Here is a 27,984-nt window from a genome sequence, read left to right as displayed (position 1 = left end):
TCAGACCCGTTAACAGCAGTCGGCGTCGAGGCACCCGCTCTAACGGCTAACGTCGCTCACATCCCCGGGCTTGAGCCGGTGCTCCGCCGTTCCCGACCCTGTTCTGTCAGGCCGGTGGACCGCACGGAAATCAGTGTCAACTGACAACCGGAAGCTCCGTCTTTCGCGCGACACGTATTCATCGTCGCGAAGCCGGCAGGAGCTGTCCTACGGGGACCTATCCAGGTGTTGACAAAACGCGATCAGCAGGCCTGCTTACACCACTGACTCGAGTGTCCTGACTGTGCCCGCGAAAGGACTCGTATAGTGCTTGTGCTGAGAACATTGCTTCGAGATTGACGCCTGGATGCGATTCTTAAAAGAATGAAGTCCGCGAACAGATAGTCTGGAGAAAGGATTTTATTCGACGCGAACGATTGCATATATTGCTCCTTGAGAAGGGAGCTCTCTCCTTCCTGAAGAATCAAATTGCATCGCTGTTTCCTGAAGAAATATTTTCCCAAGACGCGTAGCATCCTCCAATGACAGATGGTCGCAGTCTGCAAAGAACCTCTGCAGTTTTATTGAAAGTCAAAAGATCGAAAATCGTGTATTGTTTGTTTATTGCCGAAGAAGCATAAAGATTGTAAGAACGTAGTGAAGAAGAATGCGAATGTCGTGCGGAGTGACGCGGGAGTTGTAAGAGGGTGAACGGACTCGAGGTCCAGGATGATGGAAGTGCAGCAGCAACACTCGCCTGTCGGGGTGGGTCCGTTAGATTTTTCAAGACGAGGGGTTGCCGAGGCGTCAGCGTTTCGCGTTGTCAAGCCCAAGCAACCAGCTTCGGCGCTCGTGCACCAGCAACCGCTGCCGCCGGAAACCAACAACAACGAAAACCTACAGGAGAATCCGCAGATTCCTATTGACGTCGAAGGTAAGGCTTTCTAAATAATTTATCCAAGTTGAACTATCGATGATATCAGTTATATAGCGATGAAAGATGTCGCAAAATTGCAAGCTTTTACTCTGAATGCTTTGTGACAATTTTAATATTGTTAACGTAAAAAATAGTTGAGCAATAATTTCTCTATTTACATTAACGATTTCATATAAGGATAGCGTAATAAAATAAATTTTCTTGCTATAATTACATAAAAGTGATTTGGAATTATAAGACGTAATAAAATATTTTGCTGAAATCTTAAAAAATAATTCCATCAAAATGATTTATTACTAACTAAAGATTGTCAATTAAGAAAGAAAATTGTTCATGTTAATTTTTACATGATTTTTCAAGAATACAAAAAGATACACAACATGATATTAAAATTTTTATTTCTTCGTCAATTGCATTCGCGTATTTACGAACGCTATATTTTCGCAATTGAAAACCCAGTGCCATCAATTATTCTAACCGGAACATCCCCGCAAACCAATCAAGCACGGGAATGCGGATGTACATTGACGACACATGTCCCGCAGAGAAAGCCCATATTGGAAATAACCAGCCGAAACGCATATCGCGCGCTCAAAAGCCTTTGACGTGCCGTTTTGCCGCAGCGGCGACCCCTGACGCTCACCCTACGCTCATCTCCCGCCTGTCATCATCCTATCTATTACCTGCCTATTATCCTTGCAACGTAGCGTTTACGCGTTTAGCTCTTGTAGCTCGCGTCGACGCCTAAGCTTGACACGCATCGCAGCGAGCGGCGCACGCGGCGTTTCGAAGCGTACGCACGAATACACGCGTAAAGGTGCGTAGGGGCCGTCGTCGTGTACAACGGTCTGTTCAACAGGTGAGAGGGGATGGCTGGCATTAGACGCCTGCCTATACTAATATGCCACTAATCGCGGTAACAGGCTAAACGCAATAACATTGGGCTATAGGCGTCGAGCTAAGCGGTTTAAGCCATAATTGCCAGGTGATGGGCACCTCGTCGAGAGGGTTGATCGCTCATCTACTGTTTGTACCCGCCTACATACTTGGGATCTTCATTCTCAAATGTAGATTTATCTATTCATTTGTAGAGAATTATTGAGAGTTCGTGATTGCGCGTTTAAATACAAAAGAAAGTGATTCTCTGTAAAAGAGAGATGATTAAATTTAAATCTCTGTAGCTTACGCGATTGTCTGAATGTTTATTCATTAAAACATTACAGTATTCTCTCCCTTGTGCGACGATTTAAAAAGTTCAATTTTCTAATATGTATTTTTATTCAATATATCCTGCGTCCGTCCTTTTTTTTTGTTTTACAATGCAAAAGTGTTTCAGTACGAATTATTTTTTGTTTCACATGATTATCTCGATTTTAATTACACTGATTCTCCGGCTCTGGCTCAATCACGATTATTTTTATCGGTTTTCACAGCAAATCACGTTGGCTTCGCCATTTTATAGATTTACGACAGTACGATAGCACGAAACGGACTACACACGCAGAATAAGCGTCGCGCGAGTAAACCATCCTGATAGCATAGTAAGCGCCAATGCTGTCCGCTGGCTGACAAACACCTGAGTTACCTGCATTGTGTATACACACGTATCAATGTATATTCGACTTTATCTTCAGCGCATGGTACACCGGCTATGTAGGAAAATATGATTTATTTCTGATAATCCTGCGAGAATGAGACAACCTTTGTGGAAGGTCTAATCTCTCCATGCTATCTCAGATTATCCCAGTCAGTTCTATATTGCCCGGATTACCGATTTCTCTCGATTACTTTTTTTTTTTTTTTTTTTTGTTGATTCTTGGCATAACAAACTGTAGTCCGATAGCTCCAACATTGATCGATACATTTAATCTTTATGGCAATTATCGAGAATTATTATATTTCGAAGATATGGAATGATAAGTAAATCTTTATTATTTTGTGAAGAATTTCCATTACATTTCACAATTATATATATAAATTGAAATAAATAATAAAAACATTTTTACTATCAAAACATTCTTTTTCATTTTTATATAAATAATTTATCTTTTGTTGTTTGCTATGGAATTGTTATCAATTTTTGACATATTTTAGTTTTAATAACTAACTGGCTAAATAATTAACTCCAATATCACGGAAATTAGTTATCAAAAATCAATCAATTCAAAGATAAGTATTCGCAATCAATGCGATTAAAGCGTAGGTATATATATATTTATTATTTTCAAAAAAATTCTAGTATAAAGTATACTTTGTTTTATATTAACAATTTTATTTATTATTGGATGAATAAAACTTCTTATTTTATGTTTCACTCTTGATGAGCAGATTTTTTGCCCTTATTCGATAGTGAAATGAAGCGATATTGAATGACGCATACGGCACCAATATATAGCAAAAGATAGATCTGATTTAGTGCGATCAAGTTGAACGATTAGATAGGGTCTGGATTACGTTCATCGTCGTAAAGCTCGGATTTGATATTTTATCGCATCTATGTAAAAAAAGTCGACACGGATTACGGCATGATCGTTTGTCGGCTGAACCACAACTTCTCTCTACTATCGCGATTAATACCACATTGCCATGGTTGCAGATTTCTTTGCTTCTACACATTGTCATGATATCGGAAATGATTAACCGTTGGTTTATTGGGCAATAAAATGAATACCTGTGTGTTTATACACACTCCGTATTCCCGTTAACGTTTCACGATTTAATATAAAATATAAATTTTAGATATCGAAGCGTTGTAATTATGCCTGTGATTGCTTTGTGCACAGAAGTGGCCGCTCATTAATTCACAAAAGTATTGCCGCGCATAATTATATAATCAGATTTGCTGTAAATTTAATACAGCGATATAAATGCCAAAATTAATCAGACATGCTGCGCGCCAAGCGAAAAACGGAGGCGAAGCGTTTCGCTGATTAATCATCGGAGTGGCAAATTGGCGTGAAGTTCGAACTTTGATGCTCTAGCAGAACGATCAAAGAAACCAACCAGGATGGATGTTCGGATGTTCGGCGATAGGAATGCAGGTTTCGGGGAGAAAGAGAGCGAGTAATGGCCGGGGCAAGGTTGATAAATAGAAGAGGGTTTCTCCTCCTTTCTAATAAAGACGCTCTTGTCGAGGGGTTGATCTTTCCTACGAACTAGGAATACTAAATTTGTCAGGAGACTTGAGACGTACACTACGACATAGTGGTTGGCGGAGTAACGATGCATAAATGATTGGAAAGAAATGCGTGATCTTCTCGTCATTTGCATCATTATTTTTACATATCGGACTTTGCATATCTTGTCTTCCAATACTCAGTCAAGCGTAACTTAACGGTATAATGACGGATATATTCACTATTATTAATAAATCTATAATATACGAAATTCAATATTTGAATTTTAATAACTATTACTATTGTTTTATCAATTTTGAAATCAAATTATTTGATAAAATATCTATTTGTATAATTAAATTTCTAATATTGTGATATTGTTCCTTTCAGGAGGATGTAACGTTCGTTTAATGTTCCCGAGACTATGGGCGCCTTTCGGGAATGCCACGGAGGTTACAAATCTCCCACCTTTACCGAAAAGTCACTCAGGTATGTGTGCTATGAAAATGCTTGTAATCTATTTTATTGACAAGTTCGTGTATTCAATCCAATTATGATACAGTGAAGAAATCTTTCGACGTCGAACATAGGCGCGTTTGCGCACCCTCGACTTTTCGCACTTGACGTCAGGGGAGTGTTAAATTCAGATATTCTATTATATTATGTATCATCCATCGTTTTCATCCATTTTATCCAATGCACATAGAAACAAATTTATCTTGATTCATCCCAATGTGTATTTTATATTGAAAAAGAAAAACATTAAAATTGAAAATTATGAAATATGCAATTTTTATATTACGATATATTGAAACAAATATTTATCATTTATTAATACTTATTGATCATTATATTTTCTTCATGAGGAAGTGTTACATCCGATTCTTCCTGATTTTCTTTCGACTGACATTAAATGTTCTCTTAAATGTTTTTGAAATTTATCATGTTTCAAGTCGTTATACAATGCAATCGTTGTATTTCTTTGTTCATTGCTGCTTCTTGCTTCTCTCCGAAAGGTGTAGACGCGCGGGTGTAGCGCCGACCTTTCGCCCCGATGGCGGCTTCCTCTTCAGCCCGGATGACGGCGGGTTTTTATTTGCCGATCATTAAGAACGACCGGTCGTCGTCGACGATTGGGATAAATGGTAGCACGCGTCATACCGCGGACGGACATGGGCCTTTCTAACTCCTGCCGGCCCAATTGGAGCGGATTAGAGGCGCGGGCACAGGGATTCGGTTTGTCGGCCCCTTTGTGCTCGTACCTACCCAGAATTAGTAACATCTTGTCATGTTAAATGCCCCTGCATATTCTCTTCCTACTCTTTCAGCGCGCGCGAGCGTGCACGTGGCCATTCATCTGTCTCGTTCATTTTCGAACGTGATAAGATCAGTCACGATACTTTTATCGTGCTCTCATCGCCGTTGCTCCGTCAAGATTTGCGTCGTGTAAACATCAACCAATATCGTATTATTATTTACATTATCACTGTTATCTTTATTGCAGGAAATGCGGGAGATTATATTAGGAAACTGTAGAAACATTCATTTTAGAATTTTCACATATAAGAAAAAGCAAAAGTACCCTCAGGTCTGTTATGATTAAAATATCGCGTTAATAAAATGAGGATCTTCAACAATCTCTCTTGAATTATTGATAAAATATTCACGTTTTTTCTATCCAAATATGATTTATCATCTTCAATCAAAATCTATTTGAATTAAAATCCTTTCGTGAATCCCATTTTTTTCACAAGTGTACCCCGATATCGTCTCTCGTGACAGCATTAGCTTTAAATAGCTACTGACGGCCGGATGAAAAATCCGTTTTTGAAAACCCACATCGTCCTGTCACTCGCCTCTATTGACGCTGCCTATACGTCAAAGGTCGCGTATTCCTTTCCATGAACCAGCAGCACGGAAGGGGTTTGAAGTGTGTAACGGCTTTAATAGCGGCAGATCACTACGCAGTAAACGACTGACGGACGACAGAAGATTAAAGTTGGCCGTTAACTCGATCTAATTGTCCCCCCGGCTTGGCCTTCCTTTATTAATCCACGTCCACAACCATCTTCGGCATCGTCGTCAGCCCCTTGTCACGAGCCAGTCTGCCGATTTACCGCAAGAAACGCTAATATAAACGATGAAATCGTCCGAATTGAATTTGGCTATTAAATAATATCACAATATCGATCAAAGATGCAAATCAAAATTTTATTTTTTACATATTTGCAAATGAAGTGAATATATCCTGAGTTTGTTCTTAATATTTAAATGTTATAAAAATAATTATATTTTTATATTTCAAAATATTATAATCTTCAACTATTATATTTTACTTTTTTTGAAGATTTTATTTAAATTGTTATAATGATGATGAGTAGAATTATTTTACATTTTGGAATAATAATTTGATTAATTAATATTTAATGAACAAGAAGTTTTTCCTTGTCAGATCATTTATTATCGTTCGTATAAACTATAGTTTGATAACTTTGTCTCGTTCATCCCATAAATAACGCCAAGCACTTTGCGCAAATATGGCGAACGGCGACGCGCATCGGTGGCGAAACCGCGATGGCAAAAACGATTTCGAAGTCGATTCAAGAAGTTTCATTCACTGCACTCGGGGGTCCGAAAGCCACTACGGACCACGTGAGATGCATCTCGATGCAGTGTCAGATGCACGTGTGCGTAAACTCGCTTACTCCCGTCAAACCCGGACCAGAGTTAACCCATCTGCCGGTTGCAGACCGTTTTTCTCGCCGGTTTGCACCGCCAGTTTTTAGTGCATTCCACTCGACCCGGCATTTGCGTAAGCAGTTCTTCCTATCACGCTACGCGTCACATATGTCCGGACTTTCTCTTTTTTGCTCATTCTCGTCGCGATCTCCCTCTACTTTTCTTTGTAATAATGAAACGACGCAACAGAATTGTTTTCATGATTGTCAAATTTGGATGCAATTAATTTTTGCCTACCAATTTAATTTCGCAGTAATAAATTATTAATACAATATCAAGTTTGAAGTGTCTGTTTCTAAGCAACAGAAAAATTTTTTAATAAAAAATAATCAAAATATATATTGCCAATATATTTTTGTAGTCAGATCAATAATACATGTTTTTATAGGCAAATTGATTAAAAAAAATTATGAGCAAAGTTGTTTCGAAATTTAATCATGCTACTAATTTGAAACTACGAAAATACAAATCCTAAATTAGGTTAATATAGCTTTTAATATATGTCAGTGTGGAGAAAACGAGAAAAAGAAGTCGGATGTGTAATGTTGGTAATTTCATTAACCCCTCTTTGCATCTTCCTTTGTGTTTTTGACCGGTGCTATAAAGCACCTATCTGTCTCCTCGGACAGATCCCCGAAGGCGCGAGGCGCGTTTCTCATTACATTAGCCCACTCTGACTCGAGTCGTATTTTGATTCGATTGCAAAGCCACCAGGAGACACGATAATAATCGACCCCAACGACGGGGTTCGCGGAGAGCTTTAAATGCGATTAACCGACGCCGGTGCATCATACAGGCCGGCACGTGACCGCGTGTCGCGCGCACGGATTATAAATATAATATACCGGGTACGTGCGAGAGACGCAATATGAGTGGTCGAAATTGCTGAGAGGGACCATGAAATAGAACCGAAGTTCTCGCCCTTCTTTTCGCGTGGCGCGGTGCACGCGTGCCCGATTTCTGATCCATTCGACATCGTAAATCAGGGCGAACGAAACATATCGTGATTATTAGAAATGCTGCAAATAATTTTCTGACCACTTCAAACGTATCTATTTTAATGTAGAGAATCTCTACATCGCTATCTCTCTCGATGATTTTATAAGTGAAATTTATTTTTTTTTTTCACACGATTTCAATTGGAACAAGGTGGAAATATTAGACAAAGAGCCATCTTATAATAAAAGACTTCCGAGATGATTCATATAAAGAGACAAATTTCAGGCCTTAATAAATAAAGCGATACGGAATTCTTTCCTAACACGTATTTGCCAGTAATAAAAAAATTTCCTATCTAACAATTTTTTATGTTAACTGCCTTCAAAATTCCTCTCCTCTCGACAATTTCATCCTTCTCCTTTTCTCCCCACCATAAGTTTTTGGGTTTACACTGCATATCTAGTCTTTCTCTTAGCAATGACACTCAGCTCCACTATGAAAGTCACAAGTTACTTATTTTATATATAACGACATTTTATCAAGTTTGACAAGAATTTATTCTTCATATCATACAGTTTTATCAAGAAATATTATGGATGATAAATTTTATGGAAATATGTGGTTTCTCGGATCTTTTTCGTTTTTTTTTTCTATATGTTGTTTTTGATCTTTCTAATTTGGAGTAAATTAATTTGAAGTAATCACAAGGTGACGCTTAATTTATAAATAGATATGGACTGATTGTTTGAAAAGAATCAAAATTACAAAGACGGAGTACACAGTAGATTTAAATAGCAAGACTGTAGATGATCAAATTTATAATTTTAATGTAAATTTGTAAACAATTGGCGGACTAACTTGTATAAACAAATAGTATGTAAGAATAATGAATAAAATAATTTTAATGGAATTGTAATTCAACACACTGAGGATGACCACAACCCGAATGGTCGAAACGTTTGTGGAGATATAATATTATTAATAAATGAAAAGGAGCAATTGCATCCAGCTCGGCTCGTAATAGCTTTTATTTTCTAGTATTATTGAATAATAATTGGTGCCAGAATTATAATTTTTATTAGATTTATGGATATATTTTAAATTGCTTATATTATTTAAGTCCTAATTAGAAATCTAATAAAATTGATAACTATTCAATTTTTAACAACGCAAAAAAAACAATTTTTTATAACATTCAAAATATATAGATGCTTATCCAAGATAATGCAAAAAAGAAATGAGTCGCATTTTACACTCTGCTAATCATATCTTGTAATCGAATCTAGATTTCTCCAAAATTTTTCGTCGGATCTATGTCACAATGATAACGAAACAAAGCAAATATATTCGGCGTGCTTAATCTAACAAACACATCAAAATTCACGATTGAATCATATTTCGTTTGAACAGGTCGACAGATAAAATGACGCGATATACAAATCAAAGCTGCGTCGAAAATCATCGATTTGATAATCAGAGAGTACAGCAAATTCCGATTGACACGCGATACCGAAATTGCGATGCAATTTGCAACTGTCACCGTGAAAATATTAATATAATATTCCAATAATGATAAAAGCTTAATCTCCTCGTTATAAATTAAACAATCATGGGACATCAGAGCTATAATTATGTGACATATCATCTAGCACATGATTGCATTAATGATTGATAACGACTATAATAGTACTATAATAAAAATTTACTTTCGGACTATTGTGCAATTGTTGCATCATGCAAAAATATATAATAAATAATATAGTGGAAAAAATTTACTGCAACTAGAGACGTGCGATGTTTCTCATCATGTTATCACTCAAGCATAATTTTATCTCACTATGCTGTTAAGGATTAATCACGACTCGTGACATTGCGCCGGATGAAGAATTCCGCAAGAGTGTGCGGGGGATTTCATTAAAGACACTGCTTCGCGAAACATCGCGGAAGTACATTTCGCTCTCGGCACCTCACTATTCGGCTCTCTCTTTGCGATACCTCGTTAGCGCAACATGAGACCCTGTCACGACCTCTCGTGCCCTGACCGTCTCTTAAACACCCTCGCGCCGGCATGCTGGGGAAAGAAGGCCCAGTACGTGACTCAAATTTCATTCCGGTCCGGTCCTTGCGCCAGAAAAACTGTATTTACCCGACGTCTTCCTTTTTCGGATTCCTCCGTACCTGACATCCCGCGTGTACTTTATACGTGACGTACCTACTACCGTCCGCACAGTCATTGGCCATCTTGGTCTCGTGACTGGCGTATAAACTTTGGTTTATTGATTACGAAATGTCCACCTCGAAAGTGCGAAATCTATAAACGCAAAATTGATCGTTATGCTGCCGAGTCAAATCTAGAGTATTTCAATTTACAATAGAAAGATTAATCGACCGAATTGAACAGAACAGAAAAAGAAACCAGCCCGATACAATAAAATTAAATAATACATTATAGAACGGCTATCTTTTGGAGTGGGTCGTTTGGTGGGTTCGCCGGCGACGAGGAGTCCATCGCCGTCGCAATCTCCCTGTCCCGATTCTCCTCCGCCCGAGCGTCGCGACGCCGAGGTGGATGTCGACGTCGGTGAAGAGGAGGTCGACGTGGACGTCGAAGAAGTCGGCGACGAAGACGATCACGAGGGTACCTCGAGTCCGCCGCGATCGTCGTCGACGCCGTCGCCGTCGCCCGTCAGCGTCGCGACGTCGCCTGTGTCGCATCCGCCGAAGAAATCCGGCGACAGTTTCAGCGTGTCGGCTCTTCTCAGGCCGGATCCGCCTTCCGCTCATCTACAGAACGCGTCTCCGCATCGGGAGACCGCCTCCTTGGGCGCTCATCCGCCGCCACCCGGCTCGTCCATCCTCTATCCGCCGCTGCATCTTCAGGGCGGACTCCTACCGCCTCATCCGCATCATCCTCTTTCGTACCTGCACCCCCAGCTGCTGCCGCATCATCTTCTGCCGCCGCACCTGCACCCGTTGCTGCGCGGCGTTCATCCGGGTCATCCAGGATTGCATTCGACACACACGGCGCACGGCCTGCATCATCCTCATCCGCTCGGCGACGTTTACAGCTGCGTCAAATGCGACAAGATGTTCAGCACGCCGCATGGTCTCGAGGTACATACACACATACGCGCTCGGCGTGCACTTTTTTCCCAGACTCACAATTCTGCCGGTTGTTTTGATTCATTTCTGATTTGCTCGACGCTGACGTACACTCGCGTACATTCTGTGCATTCTGACGACTTTATTACTGTGAATTTTATGCGCTGCGGTAATTTCTACGTCCAAAGTATCATCTTTTTATTTTTATATCTAAACAATCTGTATTGTGCAAAAAAACATCTTTCCCTGTTTGTGAGAAAATAATTTCTAACCTGCTTTCCATGTATTTTTCCATCCGAATTGTTTGCTTTCGTTGCCGCAGGCTTCTCTAAGCTGCCGCGGTCGTTGATTCACATTTTGCTGTGTATTTTAGGATGCTTAAAGATGTCAATTTGCGTGTACAGGTACATGCGAGACGATCGCACAACGGCAAACGACCATTCGCGTGCGAGCTGTGCAACAAAACCTTCGGCCACGAAATCAGCCTCACGCAGCACAGAGCTGTGCACTCCGCGGAGAAGGTATTCGAGTGCAAGCAATGCGGTAAAGCCTTCAAGAGATCCAGCACCCTCAGCACTCACCTTCTAATTCATTCAGACACGAGACCATATCCCTGCCAGTTTTGCGGCAAGCGATTCCACCAAAAGAGCGACATGAAGAAGCACACCTACATACACACCGGTGAGTGATTTACAAATCTTTATTTCTCGTTAAAGTCGACAGATTTAATCTCTCCGTACTTATATTTCACGCAATTAGTGAAAAAGTTTAGCGAACTCAAAATTATTAATGTGCGCTACATAAACGATTAATTATTTATCACGCGTTATTTTTCACTTTAACTCCGCAAATAATTGCAACATAAACTCATAGACTTTTGATAAAAATATCAATTATACACAAACATGATTATAAACGAAACTTTTAGCCCGTCGACTAAATATTCTTACATCGCTTTATTTAATCGGACCGAAATGCTAAAATTACGCGGATTGAATTCGCTCGGTATGCAATTATCCCATCTTTGGACAGCTCGTTAAGCTGTCGGACGTTATATTAAAATCGCGCTCGTGATTCCGATGGGTATCGTTATTGAGGGGACGTAAAGGATCAATTAGTCTGGCAAGTCGGTACAATAAATAATGCAGCTGACCGTCTGGACGGCAGAATCCTTGCGAGAGGATTCGGTTGAATACAGCACATGTGGCCAGTGCATTTCAGAGATGCCGTCGAGTCCCACATTGTGAGCTTCGCTCGGTAATAATCGTAATGTCTTTCGGGGTGCTTCCCTATCTCCCGTCTCTCCTGCAGCCTTCTCGTCCTTTACTCCCACAATTTGGTGGAGGGGGGGGAGGGGGGCAGTATCGTGGCCTTCCTAATTTTGGAATAGAACTTTGCTGTGACGCAACGCGGAGTTTGCGCGGGACACGGGTGGGTCATTTCATCTCGTCCAGCGAAAAGCTACTTGAACTATTGATTACAGAATGATGGAATATTCTTTCGAGATTGTAATTAAAGTGGCGAGAATTTTTCGTCAACATTTTTAATGTATTCTCTGTGCTATAATTATAGAAGTTAGAAGTCATTTACGTTTAAAGCATCGACGACAATTTTTTGCAGAAATATTATTCACATTTCTTTGAAGAACAAATTAAGATTATTTCTTTCTCTCGTATCCGTTGCGTATTTGTCCTCGACAGCACGCATCAATGTCGAACGCGTCGCAGTCCTACGTGCGACTGAGGTCCGAAGCGAGAAAGGAGACTCGCGCGTAAGGCGGCAGGACACTTGACACTTCGGTGTCTACGGGCTGATGGAGCGAAGTCTTGAAGGAGTAGGTTTCTCGAGGGTGGAGAGAGCGACGAAGGAGAGAAAGCGCCTGCTGGAGGGTTCCGGTCGAGGCTCTGGGTTTTGTATCGTCTCCATGGCAACCCCTCCCGATGTCTTATCAAATTATCACCTTGTCCTCCCCCACGTTACTCCATCCTGCCGTCACTCCGTTGCCCTCCACCCCCTCGCGACGCTCATTCCACGGTCCCCGAAACGGCCGGGAGGAGAAGACTTAACGTAACAGGATACAAAGCGATGGTCACTTCCGCAGACTTTTCTAACAGCCTTGCGGGACCACCCACGAATCTTTGTGTTGCACGCAGTTGTGTCCATCTACACGCACCACTGCCCTCCGCGCCGGAGGGTCGCCATGAACCATTTAATTCATTATTCAGGAGGATGAAAAATTCAGAGAGACGTCGTGAGAGCGCCGACCAATGATGTTCACGGTCTGCTCGTGGCAATTGCGCCGTGAAACGAGGACGAGTCCGAGTTCTTGTTTCCATAGGAATCTTTCGCTCTCTCGAGGGACAGCTTTTTCTCCGGCGGTGAACGCATGCCTCGTGTCTTTTTCCAACATTTTTTATTTCGCGAAAGCATCTTTCAATATACGTGATTCGAGACACGCGATATATCGTCATTATATATGAATTGGAAGTTACAGTAATTATTACTTGTCATCGCATCAGACGAGAGCTGTTAAGAATGTTTAAATCATTTTATGTGAAATAAAAGTTTAGATTGAAATCTGTTTCACCGTTCCTCCGATAAGTTACACACCTCTAGTAGCTTGTACACACTAGATCGATCCGGCGGTCTGTTTTTACCCTCGACGCGCGATCTCTCTTTTTTTCTCCTTTTTTTTATCATACGCACGAACAAATCTCGTTGCTCCCACGACCTCGAACGACGCGCTGGCTGCGTGCGTACGTGCGGCAGGCGGCACCGAGGGTGTTCTGGGACTCCGTTGCTAATGATAATCAGGTCTCTCTCTCTCTCTCTCTTTCTCTCTCTTCAACCCCCCTTCGGCCGACTGCCTGCGTACCCCACGTACCGAGCACGGGCCATGTGCAATAAGGGTGCGGCACCGTCGGATTCCCCGGGGAACGGCGTGGCGTAACGTAAAATCATTATTAGGTAGGTAGGTAGGTGGTTGCTGGTGCACACGAGGGGTGGAAAGAGAAACGGGTGGCTCGAGCGAGCGGGGGGAGGGTTCGAAGCGCCGCCGTTCACCGGGGGATGGGAATAAGAGCTCTGCAAATATTGTTCGTGCGCGAGCCGGCAAGCCGGAATAGGCTACGAGGGGTCGGAGCGTTACTTCGCGTTACCTTCGCAGTTAGGCGAATGTTTTCGGGGGTGTGGGGCGCGACGAGGAGGGGGGGCCGCGGCGAGTCAAGTGCACGGTCGTTGCAAAGGGGTTGACGAGCGAAGTGACAGACCGGCAAGTGGTCACGAGCCTCTCCGATGAGAAAACACCAGCAGAATGTCTTTGGGTGGGGCGGCAGAATATTTTCGGAGCTTCGCGGGATGGCTTGGCGGGTGGGTAAGTTTTCATAGCCCCGGCTTCGTGCGACGCTGCCCGCTCTAATAAATACATTGCATTACATAATCGCGATAGTTGATCAAATTATTGCGTCAAAATTAATCGTCGCTGCCACAGATTTCCTGCAAAAACGCAAGTTTTTTTTTTTCAATAATACTTTCAATTCATTATCTGTAAGAAATAATAATTGCATGGGAAACTCGATACGAACTAACCAACGCCGACCGCGTTTCAAAAATGTATCATTCTCAGCACTTCAAATGCGAACCACACGATTTCTGACTTGTCGCGGCGACAACAAGTGATTACAGAGGAGCAGAGCATTATCGATCAAAATCATCGTCCCTCTGTCATCGGGATGATCAATTCGCAGTGTATACGCGGCCTTATCTACACACGCGTGATCGTGCCCTTTATGTTTTCACAATAAACACAACCTGTCCGCAGTTGGTGCAAAGTAAAGTCGATGGATCGAAGCAAAAGGGAGGACGGGTAGGAATGAGTGCATTCTGTGTACTTTTCGATCTTTTCATTGAATGTTTCTATTTCGACCGTATGTTCGGCACTCTCTGAGACGTCTGTCGCGATATTTTCTGACAATGGAGCCATTGTTCTTAACGCAATTACTTCTCTTCCTTTTTCATTCATCCAAACAAAACTTGTAAATTTTTAATTGGCTACTGTTAAATAATTTAGAGATACTTGTTTCAGATTATTTCGAAATATAATAATATGAGCAGAAACATATGTCGGTTTTCGTAACATTTTAACAGATGATAAATATGATTTACGTTTTTATAGCTTTCTGATGTAGAAAAATGTACGGTATGTGTTTAATATGCGTCATACACGTCAAACAATATTCGTACACGTTATCGCGAAAGAAATTAAAGCATCGTAAAAGACTCCGTAATACGATATCCATTAAAACACTCGCAATGACTGGGACAATTAATTGGAATCGTCGAGGTCATCCACTACTTTATTACGCTATGACGTTGGCTATACGTAAACACAACTGCATCGAAGCTCTGGCGCCTGCCTTTTGCACATTATGCATTTACTGCTACTTGTAATCTTTGGCTGATGACCGAATTTCCTCCGTGAAATTTAGTCGACATGCAATAAAAGCGTCTTATCTTACCATTACTCTCTATTATTATTATGATAAGCTTCATCACTTTTGCTTTCTTCGTTACATTAACTTCTCAGCGCGTGGCTCGAACAAGCGTCAAACAATTGTCTCGATTATATTTAATTGTATAGAATTTTGTAGATATACTTTCGAAAAATATTATCGCGCACGATTATTTATGCAAGACCTTTCCGTGAGTAAAAAGCATTTGCGAAATACTGCTGGCGCATTAAAACATCCGCGTAATTTTCGATAAACACACACCGCGGTATCGCGTTCGTAACACGATTAATAATTATCCCAGGCGGTAGGCACGAGGCGCGCCCCTCCCAAATTATGAATTCAGTTGCGGCTGCGACGTACGCGAATACCTGGTCGGACGCGTTTCCCTCGGGCTCGCCTCGAGGGTGCGGTTATCGTATACTCGCGGAGATACAACCTGTACGGGCACCTTTGCGGCCGCGTTCATAGCATGCTTGTGAACCCCATCCCCGGCTACGATGTCCCACACACACACTCTCTCTCTCTCTCTTTCTTTCTTGCTCTCGCTCCTTTCCTCACAGACAGACGGGGCTATTAGAGGTTTCCGGCTGACTTGGCGCCCCAAGCATCGGGAGCGCCGCAACATCCCTCTAAGCTGTTTAAACTTCACGACATGGTCGGAGGACCGGTCTACCCTTCTCCCCTGGCCCCGCTGTGCAAGGGGCCTGACAGCTTCGGCCCTTCTCGTCTCGCTTCCGTCTTTACGGCTCGTTAACGACGCACCGCGCTGTCCTGGCGCACGTCGGATCATAAGCGGTAAAAAACATATTTACACGGCACGTAGAACCAGCACGTAGTAGCGGCTGTAATTGAGTTAATCAGTCGCGGTTGTATTATTGTTTGCGATTCTCAAAGAATGTCTTCCGGATAGGGGTGCGGGTTAATTGGACACTATTATTTAGGGCACTGTTCGAGCCTCTTATCGCTGGGTGTGGTCATTGTTTTTGATTTGGAAGGATAGTTCATTGAGAACGTTGTATAAAAGTTGTGAAGTAATAAAAAAAAAGTCATGGAATGAGTAATGAAAAATTAAAAGAGAATAGAATATACTTTGCCACGCTTCTGAATAAGCTTAACATCAATGACATTTTATTTGCCCCTTCTATAATTCAGGTACCAAATTAATAATAAAACTTAATATCCGCTGTTTTTGACAATGCACACCCGTAAGCCGTTATCTCCGGCAAAATTTACGTTCGTGAGATTTACCGGCGACGATGGCTTCGGTAAAAGCGCGCTCCTTAGACAACACGTTGACGTCGGCGAACGAAACAGCGCTATATTTAATGTCGTGCCGGTGTGAGAGAGAGAGAGAGAGAGCGAGCGCGGACGCGGGCGCGGCGCGCAAGCAACCGATATCGCATTAAACATGCAAATTCGCCGGTATAACGTTCCACGGGACCGAGGCGTCATCCATATAGCGCTCGTCGAGTGGCGCGCCGCGCGATGTTCATAGTGGAACGGCATGATTAAATTTCCAGGGATATCGACATGCCGGGAGCACGTCAAGCCCCTCCGGCCGTTCCTGCCACCCTGCCTCTCGTTCGCCACTTCTGTGCTACACCCCCCCGCCGTCTCTCCCCCTTTTACCGCCGGTATATATCTCACCACCATCGACCCCCCCTAAGCCCCTCAAAACCGTCGCCACCCCCCTTTTTCGCTCTTCGGCCTATCCGCGTAACCACCCACTCGAACAACCAGCCCGGGCGCGGGTGAAATTAACTGCACCCGGAGCGCGCAGCAGCATCGGCGCGTCCGTGCATCGCCGGCTCTCCCTGCTCGTCACTTGAGGCCGCGCGCATATACGAACGCCGGGATGGGTTTTGATATGCTCATGTACAACGCGGGGGTGCGGGGCGAGCGTGATGTTCACCGGCGATCAGGGGCTCGGTCGTTAGTTATTGTTATTTATTGTGAGGGCTGTTGCTGCGAGGTGGTTGCGGCAATGGACGCAGTCGATGCAATCAATTTGTTTTAACGTTATCCCGGATATATCGACGGCATCATATTTTAGAGTTATGTGAGTTTAGCCGCGTCATTGGCGCCGGAATATCGTTCGCGGTTTCGCGTACATAAGAATAATGGAAATGGAACTCGATTAAAATTAAACATTTCAGATTTAAAGAAAGGAGCGCGCGTAAACTTAAACATTGCTACACCAACTAGCATTTCCCCTCGCATCGCTATCACTCCGGCATTTGAAACAATTACTTTCGTATCAATGGGTCATTTATTAATAACCACGAAGAGGAAACACAAGGGATAAAAGACGAAGCAGTTTCGAGGCACAATTGGCAATTAAGCTGCGCGCACATAAGCAATGGTAAGAGGAGTCTTAGCGCGGATGGCATAGATCGGATTTGTCACGATTCCTAATGTTGATCGACGCGCTAATAATTTAATAGCCATACATCCGCCACGATCGTCCGGGAGAGGATTATTACCGCGGATCCCTGCGGTATACCGAAAGCACTAAGGAGCTAACGGACTTAGTCCTGGTATCATGTTTCCTTCTTCCTTCCCTTGATTCCTGTTCTCTAGCCGCTCTTACCGAAATTACTGTTACAAAACGCAATACGCTGCCGATTTAAGATTCAATTATGCAAAAATAAAACTGGGCGTAAGCACATAATTTATGAATATAACTTTGCTTTTTAGTTATTTGATCAATAATCTTATTAAATACTTCAAACATGCATCGTGTGTGAAACGAATTATTTGCTGATTTATGTAATTATGAATGGATTCATTAATAAAGATTATCGAGAAATACGTAAATTCTAACGCGACAAATTTAGACGACAAAAATTCGCTCGCATTTCAAATGCAAATCAATTCAGTCGCAAGTGCAGATATCTCTGCAGAAGCAGATAGATTCGCTGATTCGACACACCTGCAATATTTATTATTTCACCGATGCCTGCGGATAGCGATAGTCGTTTTTCCGCGGGCGGTTAAAACCGCACGAACGTACATGTGTAGACGGCATACGTGTGCCACCGTTTTACATTCGTTGGATACGTTGTCCGCGTAGGTATTGCCCTGAGGGGCAACAGCAACGACAGCGCGATTCAGGGAATTTGCGACTTGCAAATGTTACACATACCGGTTCTATGTAAATCCTTATGCGTTTCTTTCTATACAAATTTATTACGTTATCAGGACATGTCCAACGTCTGTGCATTTTCAAAGTTTTTAATATAAAATCTACTAAACTTTTTGGACCAAACTAAACCAACTAGTGAAACGATAAGAATTTGTCAGAAAAGAAAGAAATTATATTAATATTTATTAAATAATTTTGTTTTATTGAATATTATATAGATGTTATGTTAAATTAATCAAGGAAAAAGATTATCAAGAGAATTTTTCAAGTTGTGATACTTTTTGATTTCTTTTCTCTTTTCTTAGACGCTAAAATATTATAATTGATTTCTGAGAATTAGATTTGATTATATTCAGAAACTTATCTATCAAAATCGGTGCACATTGGAATTGGTTTAATCGGCATCTTTTTGCGATCGATCGTTTCACCTATCTTTGCAGTGAGGGATTCCCGTGTTTCGTCGGAATGGGGCGTAAAATCATGGCTGACGTGGGCGTAAACTAGTAAACACAAACGTGACTCAGTGCGAAATTGGAGACCAGTAACAGCCGCTTGTAAATCGGTATATCTGTATACAGCGGACACGGGAGTATTCGTGTTCGCGTTTTTTATTTTGTACTTCACACGACGACAAAATATCGGCAGTGCATTGGGAATTCACCGAAAATAGATTTTTTCCAGTGTCGTTTTCCGTCAAATATCTTCATCAAAAAATTGATGCGACTATCTGTCTATATCAAACATAGCTTTAATTTTTGTTCTAGAAATAATAATAGACTAGCAAAATAAAAATTTTATCCCTCATCAGTAGTTCAATATAATTAATAACCTTTATAAAATTAGAATTTTCTTACTTTAATAAATCTTCAAATAGATACGTATGTTATTTAATTATAAGTTTTGTAATTAATGAACATTATATATTATTTAATTATCTTTTACAAAATTTCCCATTTCCTATTTATTTCGAGCTAACTTTTTTTCGCACTAACTTTTTATATTACTTCGCACAAAATTTTTTATCAAAAATTCAAATGTCCAGAAAAGAATTTATGCTCTCTAGAACATATAAAACCGGGTGGTACATTTTGGCAGGATATCAGGAATGTAGTAATTTCTGTCGGTTCTCCAATCATATCTCTCCAATATTTTTTGCTCGCCAGTCGCTGAGACGTGTACCGCGCTACAGAAGCAGCGGTCTGATTGATATCCTCGGGTAATCCTTGCGCGAGCTTTGAAGATACGGAAGAAAATCCATGCTGTCCTCGATATGAAATATGAGACGTGGCGCTCTTCTTCGATTCCACCCTCCTCCCGTCTCTCGCGAAGATTTCAGTTAGAGGGTAGAGACGCCCCAAGAGGCTCGGAACGTGGTCGATGAAGACGAGAAGAAATCAATGCCTCGGCCAGCGTCCGGTTCACCTTCTCCATACCACCGCTTCCATCTATCTCTTTCCAGCACTTTTTCTTTTTCTATTTCAGTCTTTCTCGTTTACATTTCTTTAAATATTACTCCTGTTCGAATTGTTCCTTTTTCTAAATTTAAAGACGTAGTAGTTCCAATGCGTTCAAATCAATATTTGGCGCAAGTGAGATTTATTTTTATCATTATCAATATTGTACACGATATCTCGAAGAAGCACTTGTATTTTGATACTCTGAACTTAATGAAATATTTAAAGAATTACACAATTGCTATATCCATTATTAATATCAGTAATAAATATTTCAATTTTTATATGTATATATATGAATGAGAAAAATATAGAAATCTAAATTGCTAAATCAAGATACTCTCTATATAAGCGAAATTATCGCAATTGGCAACGCACACGGTTTTATAGAGAGAGTCGATCAAAATGCCGTCTTGGTTTCTCGTTCTCGAGAGTAAGTTTCGGACGCAAGAGGGATGTGCGAAGGGGACGGTCGAACTTGCTGCGCTCGCACAGGGCGAATGCGCGAGCGACAGGGCGGGAGAATTAGCGGAGACGAAGCACCCTCGCGCGCGCAAGATTTCCGGGAGTTTAATATAGTTTTAGGGGCGTCGGCCGACAGCCCCGAGGGGTGTAATGGCGTCTTAAACCTCAGAGGTTCTCAGCCTTGAATCTTCTTAGCCAATCGACTTCGGCTAACGGCGCACTGTTAAAAATTCGCAAGCGTCGAATCTCAACTGCCGCCGTCGGTTAAATCTTCGATCTCACCACTTCACAAAGTCGTGTGCGTACCTGCGCAGACATGCAACCCGCGGCAGAGGATGCATCGCGTATGCATTCGGATCGGAACCTCTGCGGTTGCTTTTCGTATAAGAGATAAAGATAGATAGAGCGCGCTCCGATGGTGCTCGACTTTTACGAGCGCGTAAATTTCGAAAGACGCCCGGTTTTTCCTCCACCCTTTTGCTTTTAAACATTTTTCTATTCTTTGTGAATTTCACTGAAGTGCACGACTTTTTACCGCTAATCAAATCGTATTGAAAAATATCGTATTATAAAATAAAAAAATTTTGTCAGAAGACAACTTGTATTTCACAAATTGCGACTATTTAGCATTGTAAAATCAATTATTGCAAAACTTATTAAAACTGATAGACATTTCATGACATTTCTTTTACGGGCACATAAGATCACGTACGTTTCGCTTATGCCAACCATTTTCTTTATTTTCCACTTTCCTTACTCCTTCTTTCGAAAATTCTTCCGTTCGTGCTCATAGCTGAAATTTCGCTCTCATACTCGGAGTATTATTGATCATCGATCATCGTTCCAATCGCGTTCTCGAAGCTGTATTGCCTTGTTTATTCTCTTGCAAGAAAATATTGGCATCCATAAATTACGTAAATAAGCAAAGTAATCCATATAAGGTCTAATAATGAAATTATTACCAAAGAAAAATCGATAATCAATTAATCAATCAATATCTAATCAAGAACAATATGTGGGAAGAATTGTAACGTTTAATCTCGTAATGGGAATAACACGTCATCTCGGTAACGCATTGCTTTCAACGAATTTATTAACGCGGTTATTTTGACACAGACAATTCCGCCGAAGAAATAAAACCCGACGGATTCAACAGAGTTCCGACGGCTCTTGATTTTTACGAGCGCGTAAATTTCCGGCGGCTCCTTTTCTTTCTACCCTGTCTTCCTTTTCTTTACTTCGTTTCCGAGAAACGAGAATCCCAGTAGACCCGGCGTTCCATTTCTACACATTATTCTCCCTTCCTCCTCTTCCTTCTTTTTCCCGTCCCCTTAATCCTTCGTTTTCTCAAGAAAATGATATTTTAAAGTGCCACCCTCTCTTGCGTACGGGCGCGGAACTTAATATCCTCTCGGCCACTAAAAAATACTGCAATTCGCGCTAGCTGCATCAACAATATCAAGTATGAAAGTACTGACATTATCTCCGGATAATGAAAATTACAAAAAGGACACTAAATAAAATACTATGCGATAATATAAAATAAATACACTACTCTATAAGAAATAGAGGACACTTTTCAAATGCACACAATTGAGCAATTTTCAAACCGCTGAAACTCGGCAAAAAATTATCACAAACAAAAAAATTAAAAAAGCAGTTTAAAGTTTGCACTTTCACGTGCTTTAGATAGTTTTTTTTTAATTTTTTATTTTTACAAAAAATAGTGTTTACTAACGAAATAGCATTAGCGTAAAAAATGCAGCTTTAGTTTCAAAGTCGCGTAACTCGGACAAAAAAATCGTAGCAAAATTTAAAAAACGTGTTTTGTGAACAAAATGTTTTAGTTTTTGATGACCAATCATAAATTTTGCAAGAAAAATTATTTTATTAACTATAAAACAATGTGTTTCTTTTTGGAAAATAAAAAAGTTCTAAAAACGGTCTACAGCACATAAAGTAAGTAAAAGTTTCAAGCTTTAAAATGCTTTTTTAATTTTTTATCTACGATAATTTTTCACAGAATTACAGCGGTTTGAAAATTGGTCAATTTTAAACGTCTGAATGTCTCAACGCGGCAAAACAGTATCGCCGAGAACGGCTGAGTGCGCGCCATTAATACGATATCGTGCGTATTAATGGCGCACACTCAGCCGTTCTTGGCTGCACTATTCTGCCGCGTCGCGACGTTTGGGACGCTTAAAATTGACCAATTTTTAAACCGCTGGAACTCGGCGAAAAATCATCGTAGATAATAAAATAAAAAAGCATTTTAAAGCTTGAAACTTGTACTCTTACATGGTTCAGGTCATTTTTGAAAATTTTTTATCCTTACACTTCTGAATCCAAAGAAAGAACATATTGTTTTGTAGTCGATAAAAAAATACTTTTTGTAAAAAGGCATTTATGATAAATGCCAAAAACTATAACATTTTACCTACAAAATGTGCTTTTTTAAAATTTTGTTACGACTTTTTGGTGCAAGCTACGCGATTTTAAATCAGTAGTGGCGTTAGCGTAAAAATTCCAGATTTAGCTTCTAACTCGACCAAAAAAAAAAATCGTAGGAATTAAAAAAAAACGCATTCTGTAGGAAAAATATCAATTTTTGAAACTTATCATAAATTTTGTGAGAAAAATGTTTTTATCAAGCTGTGAAGTGTTAAACGTACGTAATTTTAAGAACAAAACAATATGTTCTTTTTTTGGGCTTAGAAGTGTAAAGGTAATTTTCAAAAAAACCTTAAAACACGTGAAAGTGCAAATTTTTAGCTTTAAAATGCTTTTTCAATTTTTAGTCTGCGATGATTTTTCGCTGAGTTTTAGTCGTTTAAAAATTGCTCGATTTTGAGCGTCTGAAAAGTGTTTCTTATTTTTTGTGGAATAGTATATAAATGATATTGTAGCTAATGTTATTAATAATTTAAAAAAAAAACTATACCATATTATATAAGTAGCATATTTCAAAGTTCTTAACATTTAATTACAAATTTGTTTATGAATTTAATGTCGATTATTTTTATAGTCATGTATATACAAAATAAAATTTTTTTACTTGTTTTATCCAATTTATATATAAATGTGCAGAGTAAATAAAAATTTCTAGGGTCCATTTATTAGTCAGTCGAATGTGAAAGTGTGATGTGTTTGTATCGACAGCGAAAGATCTTGGATTTTCAGGTGGTCGTCTCTGCGCCTGGCAGAAGAGATATTCCGTAACCATGGCGAAGTCGTTGCGATATAGACGCGAAACGGGCAACCTCGGTGCGAGCGTTCAGACGGTTCTTGATTTTACGAGCTCATAAATTTCAAACGGCCGCCCTGCGCACCCATCCCCGTTCTGGCTTCCACCGGCGCTTAACTCCGCGAAAATTCTATCCGTTCTATCCAGCGTTTCGTCCCACCTCCCTCGGGTCCGCGGAGAACTCTGTGGAATTTCATCGAGCGGCGGACTCGTCGGATTCCTACGGTTCACCCCCCACGAAAGCGCGTCCTTAACTACGAATCCGCGCGTGAATCTTGATCCGAAGGACAGTGCAACTATGCGACTGATATTCGCATAAAATGACTGTGTAAAGCATTACGTGCGATACTTTGTAGTTGTTGGTAAAGATGGCGCAGTAAATTAATTTGGAACAAATTAAAATTGACAGAAAAAATTATGTTGTCTGATAAGATTTTATTTTATAATGTACCTATATAATAAAAATATATATGTCGTATAAAAAATAATGCTTTTTTAATATTTTATTCTAAGACAGATTATTGATATTGTTTATTGTATATAAAACATCCGGAAGATTTTATAATGACGCGCGTCTGCATTTTTTAAAAAAGTATTGAAAAATTCTTAAAAAATTCTACTAAATTCAAAGAGAGAATTTACTCATTATATTTAAAATATAAATATCACCAAGTTGTAAGAAATTGCATCGCACAAAATACTTAGTATATACATCCTAAATTAAACTCTCCGAATTGATCACATGCGTTAATCCGAATTTCAGGAGAGATACTACATTTCCGCGGATACGAATCGACATGTTCGGTTCCCGAGAAATCCCTGGAAAGGAGCAGCCAATATTTTTTTTCCCAGATAGAAAATCAAGATCGCGGTCGGGTATAATCGCGTGGGCGATCGACGGCCTCGTCGTATCGGCGAGACGAGATTGAAGGCTCGGCTAACGAGTTGTTTATGGATCCACCCCCCGCCCGTCGCCGTGCCGATGCCTGCACGAGGGTGAGAGTGTACATACATACGTGTGTACCGCTTGCTCGGCCAGACGTATGGACGTACGGGGGAGTCCATTAACGGGCCCTCCGTTGCTCGCCAGCGGCGTAGTTCGCATCGTCGTCGTGCCACCACCACCCTTCGACCGGTAGCCTCTTTCTCTCTCACCCTCACTCAGCAGCAGCCGGGTTATCCCGCCGGTAGTCATGGTAACACGTGGGTTGGAGCCGCCCCCGGCCGCCAATCAGAGCTCGCGGCCAGGATGAGAGAAACGAGCGGCGACCCTTCCAACCGGGATTCTCTCCTCGTTCCTGAGACGACGAGAAACCCCCCTAGAGCGGCGCACGGCAAGGCACCCCTTCCCATTATTCGCTCTCTCCTCGTTCTGTCTCTCTCTGCCTTTTCTCGCCGCCGGGGTGGCTGAGATTCTCGCTTGGGAGGAAATCTTAACCGGGCGTGCCCCGCATCGCTGATGCCACCTACACCCGTCTTGCGAGGTGGCTAGCCTTCCATGTCCCCCGCCCACCCCGCCTGACCGTATGGCCACCCCGTTTGCTCGAGAAGAGTCTTGACCGAGCAGAATAGAGCCGGCGGCACTGAAAATCGGTACTTCGGGATTAACGTGTATGCTCGCTGGAATGTGGCAGACGCAAGAGGGAAGCTGGATTGCGCCGCTCAAGTTTTCCGATTCCTCTTTTAAGCTCATTGTACTCGACGTTGCAGTATTTTTACAGATAGTTTCGATGGCACAACACGCTATCAATATTCATAAATTTGTCAGAGAAAAGATTCTCGCTGTTAGACGTTTTACCGTTTAAGAAATAATAAAATGTTTGAAACCGTATACGAAATTTTTACAGTTAGCGTTTCCAATGCCTTTTGTTTTTAGATCTTATTTCTAATGTACGTTATATGCATATAATAAAAAGGTATAAGTGTAACAAATAACATAGTAAATAATGCAGAATTATTTACGAAAGTTGCTTTGAGAAAAAATCAATTACAAAAAAAATAAAACGACAAAATTATAAAATACACATCCTAATTATAATTTTAATAAATTTTCATAATTTCACATTTTGGTCGAATTTTTGTTTTTTTTATTTATAAAAACCAGCCAGCGTTTCTGGTTTAAATTTGTTTAAATTTTGTTCAATTTTATACAATTCGATATAAATAAATTTCTCGATTACGTAAATAATTTTCTAATGATCAACAAGTCTAACTTTCATATTCAGAAGTTAATGTCGGAAAGCTTAATCAGTCACTCTTTCTAAGGACTTTCATCTTTCTTCTGTTGCAGGCGAAAAACCGCATAAATGTCAAGTGTGCGGCAAGGCGTTCTCGCAGAGCAGCAACCTGATCACGCACTCGAGGAAGCATACGGGCTTCAAACCGTTCGCCTGCGAGCTCTGCGGTCGAGCTTTCCAGCGGAAGGTCGATCTGAGGAGGCACCGCGAGACCCAGCACGCCGACCTCAACGCGTCGCATCGACCGCCGATTGGTTCGATTCCCGGGCAGAATTCCCTGCCCAGTGGAAATCCACCGATGATGCAGTGAAGCCACGGCAAGGCAGCGATTGATAATCCGCCGCCGGGTCAGAGTTCGTCGCAATTAGCGGCTCGTTCTCGCGAATCAGGGAGTCTGACCAAATTGAGGACGTAACTACTGCGAGAATTGAAATCGCGAATGGCGATCGCTATGGTCGTCGATGATGGCGGAAACGTAATCAGAGCGATAAATTAATCTCACAGATAGAATCACGAGTGAAACAATTGAGGATTGTATCGTAGTGAGTTGCTGAAGGATATCAACTTTTTGCATCTCGATTTTGTTTCTTATATTCTTGGTTTAATATTTTTCTATTGATAACGAAATTAACTTTATCCGATTATGAACGCGAATTTTTACTTCTGTGAATCTAAATTCATAATATTCTAATTTATAACGTAAAAAGAATTGGAACATACAATTAGTGAAGAAAGTGATTAATCAGAAAATATTGTGTTGCTTTGGAAACTATCAGACAGCAAAATGTCACCCAATTAAAGACAATTAAAGATGCAAAGTTTCGTATAAATTCAGATCGCATGGCAGACGCGGAATTTGCCGGAATAGTGCAATTCGGGAGTGAATTCTCGGGACGTTGAAAATTGCTTGAAAGAAGGGACTCTGGTATTTTTATCTAGAGGTTTTCATCGATCTTTTGACGTTAGTGCGAGGAGAACTATAAGTTGATATTTATTCGATTATTTGTTTCATCGAAGCAGTTAATCTAACGCGAATCATAACTTCAAGGACTCTTGAATCGCAAGGATATACTCAGGATAAATGGAGCTAGTGTATCGGTGATTTGTTGCGACTGAATATTCCACGAAAACGTGTTGCATCCGTTTCGTTCGTAAACGGTGAGTTTGTTTTTTTTTTTTGCGATTTTTATTCAGACAAGAGACTTTTTGTTATGGCATGGAACGGTAATTTATGAGTTACAAAGATGTGCAAGCGTGAATTGACAGTCGACTGTTTTTGTTGCGGACGATGATTAGCACTTTCTACTTTAATCGATGTCTACCTACTGCTAATCGATTACCTGTAACTTCTCTTATTACGTAGATACTCTCACGATACGTCGCGCGTTTATCAAGTTAATCGGACATTTCTTCTTTAATGTAAACAGATATTATTTTAGCAATATAAGTTCTTTTTTTACATTACGAAATAATAAAAAATAAAACATTGCTACAAATAAAAGTCAATATTATATCATTTGCGATATCAAAAAGAATCTGTTAATATTCAAAAGCTGCATTATATGCAGAAATACAAACATTGTCCGAATAACATGATCATCGAAAGATGTATAATGTGTCAAAGTACGGCGAGAACGTACTGTATTTTGCATATCTCCCGCACCTGTCGTTGAAAAAAGGGTATCAAACTCAATCCCTAAAGTTGCAACTGTGACCAAAAATTGTAAATAGCACGTAGACCGTATCACGGCTAGTCTAAGCGTATAAATATATACATATAAATATAAATATGAATGAATCGAAGCTATAAATATTATAAATAGAAACGGACACACATGTGTGTGGCGCAGAAAGTCGTCAATGGGCGACTCGATCGCCGTAGCCTCACTAAGAAGTTATTATATTCTTCCCTTTTTCTCGCTATCGAAGTTTTTATTGTTGTACCATTAATATCATTATGTAATTATTGTAATTAGAGACTCGCTATTAATATTATTGTCATTATTATTATTAACAATAAACGCTGTTACCATTTGTAAATGGTTCTTCCGTCTAGCAATCTCTGTCCCTCCCTTAATCTTATCATTTTGTCAAATTTATTTGACAATTTTGTTGC

The 27,984-nt window shown here is 40.7% G+C and overlaps 1 protein-coding gene across 1 annotated transcript; it reads left to right on the top strand.

Moving 5' to 3' along the window:
- On the top strand, nucleotides 1–27,908 carry LOC105676638 (uncharacterized). Its single transcript, XM_012374684.2, has 5 exons — nucleotides 1–913; nucleotides 4,423–4,521; nucleotides 10,163–10,824; nucleotides 11,217–11,493; nucleotides 25,922–27,908. The coding sequence occupies exons 1-5, from the start codon at nucleotides 709–711 to the stop codon at nucleotides 26,176–26,178; spliced, it is 1,500 nt and encodes a 499-aa protein (XP_012230107.1). The 5' UTR covers nucleotides 1–708; the 3' UTR covers nucleotides 26,179–27,908.
- Nucleotides 27,909–27,984: the final 76 nt, after the last annotated feature.

Source organism: Linepithema humile, chromosome 3, assembly GCF_040581485.1.
Source record: "Linepithema humile isolate Giens D197 chromosome 3, Lhum_UNIL_v1.0, whole genome shotgun sequence".
In the NCBI taxonomy this organism is placed as follows: Eukaryota; Metazoa; Arthropoda; class Insecta; order Hymenoptera; family Formicidae; genus Linepithema; species Linepithema humile.
Note: the sequence above shows the minus strand (reverse complement) of the source record. Positions and strands in the feature narration are given on the sequence as shown.